General features: G+C 36.1%; 1 protein-coding gene across 1 annotated transcript; it reads left to right on the forward strand.

Moving 5' to 3' along the window:
- The first annotated feature begins 931 nt into the window (after positions 1 to 931).
- Positions 932 to 7,169, forward strand: LOC145014254 (methionine S-methyltransferase-like). The gene is made up of 11 exons (XM_078972633.1): positions 932 to 1,285; positions 2,051 to 2,244; positions 2,450 to 2,656; positions 2,755 to 2,850; positions 2,935 to 3,312; positions 3,781 to 4,017; positions 4,121 to 4,255; positions 4,326 to 4,646; positions 5,208 to 5,387; positions 5,508 to 6,470; positions 6,585 to 7,169. The coding sequence occupies exons 1-11, from the start codon at positions 1,039 to 1,041 to the stop codon at positions 6,879 to 6,881; spliced, it is 3,255 nt and encodes a 1,084-aa protein (XP_078828759.1). The 5' UTR covers positions 932 to 1,038; the 3' UTR covers positions 6,882 to 7,169.
- The last annotated feature ends 965 nt before the right edge of the window (positions 7,170 to 8,134 follow it).

Below are 8,134 nucleotides of genomic sequence, written 5' to 3' on the forward strand. Positions count from 1 at the left end.
ATTAATCGGAAACTAATCTAGATTGTTACAACACTGCAACAAAAATGTTAAAAAAACATAAAAGTGAAAATGACATGCATGTTTAAAATATGACATTTGATAAAAGAAAATGATATTATATATTTTGAAAGGGAATTTCAAATATAAATAAAATCAGTTTTATAAAAATATTTGATGAAACATGACAATCCCAAATAACCTATTCCAAACAAAAAGGAGATTTTTAACGTGAATGTTTAATTATTTTAATTAAGTTTTTCATTATTTTCTCATTTTTATAAACATTTCAATTTAAAATTGTTAATAATCAAGTAGTTGTAAAAACATTATGATATTACATAGTTTCCTGTTCTCATAATTTTGCATAAAACTTTTTTATTTTAAAATGCCATAAATCTACTTTTTTATTTCATATCCAGAATTTTTTTACGTTGATAGATTTGGTTCTTACATTTTTATATATTGGCAATTTCCACACTTTATTTTGTAAGATGACACTTTCTAATCCCTATTTTATAGAGTGACATTTTCCACCTATTTATTTTGTAAAATATCATTTTTACCCTGTCAAATTTGAATAACAACAATTTCCACCCTTCAACCTCTGTATATTGCTATGTTTGTATGTTTGGGCTTATACTTTCATATATCGGTAAGTTTGGTCACCGGAAAGTTGTGTACACCAAACAATATAATGATGAATTATAGTACTTTTCTTGTGTGTGACTACAAAAAAGTAAGCAAAACCTCGTGTGCATCCCCACAATACACGGAGGAGACAACTTCTAGTTTATATGAAAAGCAAACAACATAAAAGGAAGGGGTCTAGATTTTAATTTTTCAAAGTTAAAGGGGTGTAAGTTTAATTTACTGATGAAGTCATCACCACACCTTTTATATTAAAATCCCGCGAACATCCCCCATCCCTCTCTCCCAGTCCCACACTGTGTAACAAAGTCTTTCTTTCTCTCTCTATCCCACAAAAGAAAAACGCACGTATTCTCCGCTAACACTCATCACCCGATTCGATCGCCATCAATGGCTGCAGTGAAGGGCTTGTATGGATCGGTAGATGAGTTCTTAAAGCAGTGTTCACAGTCAGGTGACTCTGCCTACAGTGCATTAAGATCACTCTTGGAGCGCCTCGAGAACCCGGATACCCGAACCGAAGCCAGGATCTTCTTCACGCATCTCCAGAAAAAGCTCGAAACCGATGGAGCTTCAGAACATTGCCTCGATACTTACCATTTCCAAATCCAAGATATATTCCTCGAACGGAATGAAGGTCCTTAAATTCTCTATCTATCTAAACGTTTTTGCACATTGCTCCCCACTAATTTTTTACTCGATTGTGATTGTTTTAAGTCCATGTGTGTGTGTTCCGAATACAATCTGTAATCAGCTCTTTCATTTTCAAATTGCAATAGTGATGCTGTTTGAACAGCAATTCTTTTGTATTTTTGTCTGTATAGCTATTTTTTTAGATAATTACGATAAAAAAAGAGTGGCAGTAATAGTAACTATCCACTAAATATAGAAAGAGTTTGATTCCAAACTTCTCGAAATAGATAAAAGGTGAAATTCATACAGATTATGAGGTTAATCCTGCCTGAACTAGGGAGAATGGTCAAACGATTACTTCAGCTGTACGAATCTTTGTCTTACTTCTTCTTCCTACTCACTAAAACCTATCTTCACTATTTCCCCCATGTTAAACTTCATATATCCCTATCATTAAGTTGTGATTAATTCAGAGTAAGATTTTTCCATTTATCGGCTTTATAATATATATTACCCCCAAAATCTTATCCCTTATCTTATACTTGATTCGACAACATCTATATATATTCATCAGTTATGGTCCTAAACCCATGAACCCGTGTTCACAAACTAAGATAGGCCTTTAGAGACTGATCAATTGTAGTCATCAGTGTTCTGGGAATACTCTTGTTATTGTGTAAAAGCAGTTGTTAACATTATCTTTGTTAATAGGCAGTGTTTTATGCAAACTTTGACTAAAATGTTGCTTGGCCTTATGATCCTGATACAGGTTACCAAAAGAAAAAGAAATTAACAATGATGGTGATACCCAGCATCTTTATGCCAGAGGACTGGTCATTTACTTTCTATGAAGGGTTGAATAGACATCCAGATTCCATCTTCAAGGATAAGACAGTTGCTGAACTTGGTTGTGGAAATGGATGGATATCCATAGCCATTGCTGAGAAATGGTCACCATTGAAGGTCATCATTATTCTTGTCTCTCAACTTTATTCCTATCTATTCTGATCTTGATTTTAGCAAGAATCTATGTGAACAGTTTCTGATTCCATCACTTATTAAGATCATGTCTAGAACAATTAACCTTTTACCACAGTCAAAAAATGAAAACATGTCTTTTAATCAAACTATAAAGTTTTCTCATTTTCTTCTACATCATGTCTTGCAGGTTTATGGGCTGGATATAAATCCAAGAGCTGTAAAGATTTCATGGATAAATCTGTATCTAAATGCTTTGGATGAAAATGGAGAGCTTGTTTATGACCATGAGAAGAAAACTTTGCTGGACAGGGTAGAGTTTTATGAATCTGATCTATTATCATATTGCAGAGATAACCACATAGAGCTTGAACGAATTGTCGGATGCATACCACAGGTATCAAGTCCTCATCAATCATTTGATATGTCTTGATGATTATATATCTATATTATCCTCATGTTTCCCATATTGATTTCACCCTAACTGTGTTCTAGATTCTTAATCCAAATCCCGATGCAATGTCCAAGCTTATTACAGAAAATGCTAGCGAAGAGTTTCTCCATTCACTGAGTAACTATTGTGCACTTCAGGTAAGTGGGGTTACCATACTTACCAATAACTACTTTATAATCCTCATTAAAATCATATCATTTTGGATACCATTTTATATGCAGGGATTTGTTGAGGATCAATTTGGTTTAGGTCTTATTGCAAGGGCAGTTGAAGAAGGAATTGATGTGATCAAGCCTATGGGAATCATGATATTTAATATGGGAGGGCGTCCAGGACAAGGTGTCTGTAAACGTTTATTTGAACGCCGTGGGCTCCGCGTTAACCAGCTGTGGCAAACCAAAATTCTTCAGGCTTCTGACACTGACATTTCGGCTTTAGTTGAAATCGAGAAGAATAATCCACACAGATTTGAATTCTTCATGGGACTTGTTGGAGATCAGCCAATTTGTGCTAGGACAGCATGGGCTTTTGGAAAGGCTGGTGGACGCATTTCTCATGCTTTGTCTGTTTACAGCTGTCAACTTCGAAATCCTAACCAGGTATTTACTATTACACGGGGCATGGCAAGCTTTCTAGGGTTGTTTTCGATGATGGAGATGAGGAGGGCATTCTTGTCTTTTGCACATATGAGAGATTGAGAACGAGTCCTTGTCCCTGTCCTAGCTTTTTGAGTAGGACAAAAAGTTGCAGTTTTTGTCCGGTTGACTTCAGTCTCAGTTCAATGCATGCCAAATGCAATACAATGTCTTCTTGTTTTGTCCTGTTGTGGACAATAGGACAGAACAAGTTGTACTGTGTTTGGCGTGCACTGAACTGGACAGAGACCAATGTCAGTGGGACAAAATTCCAAAAGATGGGAGAGGGACCGACTCTCGATCTCTCATCTATGCAAATTACCTAAATGCCCTCATCAATGAAAATAGCCCTACAAATGGAGTCTAAAAGCACAAAGTTATTGTTTCTGGTTACTAAATAATTGGGTAAATACTGAACAAACAAATCAACAGGTTAAGAAAATCTTTGACTTTCTCAAAAACGGGTTTCAAGATATCAGCAATTCCTTGGATTTATCTTTTCAAGACGAGTCTGTTGCTGATGAGAAGATCCCGTTTCTAGCATATCTTGCTGGTATTTTAAAAGACAGCTCACGTTTTCCATATGAGCCTCCAACTGGAAGCAAAAGGTTCCGAGATCTTATTGCAGGCTTCATGAAAACATACCACCATGTGCCAATTAGCGCTGATGTAAGCAGACTTCTCTTAATAATTTATCTTACAACAGTCTTATGTAAATATGTAACAAGGAAGTTGCATTTTCTGATTTGCTTAACCTTGATTATTCTGGAAGAATGTTGCTATATTTCCTTCAAGGGCTACAGCTATTGAGAATACCCTTAGGTTGTTCACTCCACGTCTTGCCATTGTTGATGAGCATTTAACCCGACACCTACCAAAGCAATGGTTAACATCATTAGAAATTGAGGTAAGGTAATTCATGAACTTACCTACCCACTTCATTTGAAATTTATACATAATATTTTCTTTGTTTATAGCAAAAAGGGGACAAGAAAACTTCTACAGATGGAATCACTGTTATTGAAGCGCCACGTCAGTCGGATTTGATGATAGAGCTGATAAAAAAGTTAAGGCCACAAGTGGTGGTGACAGGGATTGCACAGTTTGAGGCTGTTACAAGTTCAGCCTTTGAGCATCTTTTACGTATCACAAGAGAAATCGGTTCTCGTCTTTTTATCGACATATCTGACCAGTTTGAGCTTTCCAGTCTCCCCAGTTCAATTGGAGTCTTGAAATATCTTGCTAGAACTCCATTGCCTTCTCATGCAGCCATCATATGCGGTTTGTTGAGAAATCAAGTATGTTTTACACTTTAATCACCAAAAAGACCTTTTTATCCCCACTATCTTTGCTCAAGTAGACGAGGGTGCGAGTATAAACATCATACTTTGTAAACATCCATTTTGTAGGAAAAGCTCTTGAATTTACTTTCATTAAGGCTATGTTTGGCGTACTAGCTGCAAAGCTAGCTGTTAGCTGAAAAGTTAGCTGTTAAATAAAAAGCTAGCTGATAGCTGAAAAGCTAGCTGATAAAAAAATGATGTTTGGTAAAACTACCTGAAAAGCTAGCTGAAATATATAAAATTACATAAAAGGACATGTGAGGGTATGTGTTTCTTTAATTAATTAAAGGGTGTATTTGGAAAATTTAAAAAAAACTCCTAAATAGCTAGTCTAAGTAGCTTTTCAAAAAGCTAGCTTATAAGCTATTTTTTGGCTTACCAAACACGACAATATAAAAAAGCTCGAAAAATAAGCTAGCTTATCAGCTAGCTGTGACGCGCCAAACGCAGTCTAAGTTAGTTTTCTCACATAGTTTATGGTCTCTAATCATCATGGGTTTATTATTCTTTTTCCAGGTTTATGCAGATCTTGAAGTAGCTTTTGTGATATCTGAAGAACAAACCATTTTCGATGGATTGTCAAAGAGTGTGGAGCTATTACAAGGCAATACTGCTCTGATCAGCCAATATTATTATGGCTGTCTTTTCAATGAGCTTCTGTCCTTTAAGCTTCCTGACAGACGTCCACCTACAGAGGTTTGCCAATACATGAAATCCATAATCTCCATCTCTTTTTTAGTTTTAGTATCTAACATCTTCGACCTAACGTGTACATTTTGTTCATGTCAATCACTCTTTATTTTCTTCTTTTTTCAGAGAGAAACCGAAAATACAAAATCTAGCGACATGATCGGATTCTCAACTTCCGCAATCTCGGTTCTAACAGATGCAGAATTATCAATCAAAGAAACCGATAATAAATCTTCTCTAATCCACATGGATGTTGACCAAATATTCCTCCCGACACCAACCCCAGTCAAAGCCGCCATCTTCGAAAGCTTCGCAAGGCAAAACGTAACCGAATCCGAATGCGATGTAACACCAAGCATCAAACAGTTGATCAAAACCTCTTACGGTTTCTCAGCCGATCACACCACTGAATTCATATACGCGGATTTCCCTCTCGCTCTCTTCAATAAACTCGTACTCTGCTGCATCGAAGAACACGGAACCCTCTGTATACCCACCGGATCAAACGGAACTTACACTGCAGCTGCCCGGTTCTTAAACGCAAGCATCGTCTCCATCCCGACCTGCCCGGAAACCGGATTTAAACTGACCGAAAACCAACTTGGTAAAGCACTCGAAACTGTCACGAAACCATGGGTTTACATTTCCGGTCCCACGATAAATCCGACCGGGTTACTTTATAGCAATGAAGAAATGAAAAGTTTGTTGAAAACTTGTGCTAAATATGGGGCCAGGGTGATTATTGATACTTCGTTTTCGGGGGTGGAGTTTAATTTGAAGGGGTGGGAAGGGTGGAATTTGGATGGAAGTTTGGCGGAGATAAAGGGGAACTCGTCTTTTTGTGTGTGTTTGCTTGGTGGGTTGTTTTTTAAAATGCCAACTGGAGGGCTTGCATCTGGGTTTCTGGTTTTGAATCAGAGGTTTTTGGCGGATGCGTGTTATGGATTCTCAGGGTTGAATAAACCTCATAGTACTATTCGCTACACTGCCAAGAAATTGCTGGATCTTAAAGAGCAAAATGGAGATCTAACGGGTGATGGTGAAAAACAGGGGAAATTGTTGGCTGATCGATTGAAGCGTTTGAAACAGGTAAAAATTTTTAATTTAGCAAAATGATTTACTCACATTCAGTTTATTCAGTCCAGAAAAGAAAGTCTTTTTGTGTACACAACCTTTACTTTGTTTTGCATGTACATTAAAAAGACACTGGAGAGTTGTGGGTGGGAAGTCATTGAAGCTCACGGGGGCGTTTCCGTAATTGCAAAACCCTCAGCTTATCTTGGCAAAACTATTAAAATTGAGAAAGATGGTTCAGCATGGGAAGTGAAGCTGAATGACACCAACATCCGAGAAGCAATGCTGAGAACCACAGGTTTATGCATCAATGGAGCTTCATGGACTGGGATCCCTGGCTATTGCAGGTTCACATTAGCCCTAGAAGACACTGATTTTGATCGTGCTTTGGATTGCATTGCTGAATTCAAGCAAATTGTCAACTAATTCTAATCGTTTCCCATTGTGGAAGCTGTTGGTTTTTATCTTTTTTTTTTGTGACTTAGTTGTCGCAAAATAAACTACTTGTGTTCATGTTATTGAACTATAGTTATTGTGTGATGTTCCACAAGTTTCAAGTGTTGTATACGTATTTTCGAATATGGGTGTATGTAAAAGACACCTGGTTACCTACCGTTGTATTTTATACAAAACATTGAAATTGACTGGACTATATGGTACTAGAACAAGCTTTCTAGGGTATTTTTTTAATGATAATTAAATGGTATTTACTTCTTTGGGGCCTTTTTGAAGAAATTGGTATCCTTTGATTCTCATTTTGCATTAATTAGGTTCTCTCTTAATGTTTATGTTAAATTTCATTGGTACTTTTGAGACATGGAATCCATTATATTTATGGCCTAGTATTGATTGGTTTATCATATGCTACACTTAGACGTGGGAATTTGTTTGTCCTTGTTATTTGTCTAATTAATTTGTAAATCTGGTTTGCTGGTAATCATTCATAGGATTTCAACAAGAAATTGATGGTTACGTTACATTTTCCTTAAGATTCCTTCATTTTCAAGATTAAGATAAGATCTAATATATAGGAAAATGAATAAGTAGGGCAACAATTAGTTATAGTAAATTACACAAATGGTCCACATAGTTTAGAATGTTTATCTAGAATAAATTACACAAATGGTCCACATAGTTTAGAATATTTATTGCAATCTACCATTTGGTTTGATTACAACTAAAATGGAATTAGTGCGCATTTTGCGTTGTAGTTTTGGAATTAAATTGCATCACAGTTTTGCATAACAATTACGTAAGACTTAGACATAGCAATAAAATATTTATAACATCAGATTTCTTGCATACGAACAGTTACATAACAACATAATATTCATAGCAAAAGATTACTTCTTTAAGGGTTGCATAGGTACATATTGTTTATTTACAGTAGAACATCACTAAATAGATAAACATATTATTTATAAGGATGCTTGTCTTCAGGGAGTTTCTTGATTTGTTGTTTGAGATTGTTGATAAGGACATCATATTTTTCCTGCATTTCATGGATGGTGTTGGTCATTTTTGTTGTCTCGTAGTGGTTGTCAAGCATCACATGTAGGGCTGTAAATGAACCAAACGAACATGAACAAGGTCTTATTCATGTTCATTCGTTTAAGTTAGCCGAACAACAAACGAACACGAACAGATAAACGAACGAGATTTTCTTGTTCATGTTCGTT

This window comes from Lactuca saligna, chromosome 9 (genome assembly GCF_052625555.1).
Source record: "Lactuca saligna cultivar CGN05327 chromosome 9, ASM5262555v1, whole genome shotgun sequence".
In the NCBI taxonomy this organism is placed as follows: Eukaryota; Viridiplantae; Streptophyta; class Magnoliopsida; order Asterales; family Asteraceae; genus Lactuca; species Lactuca saligna.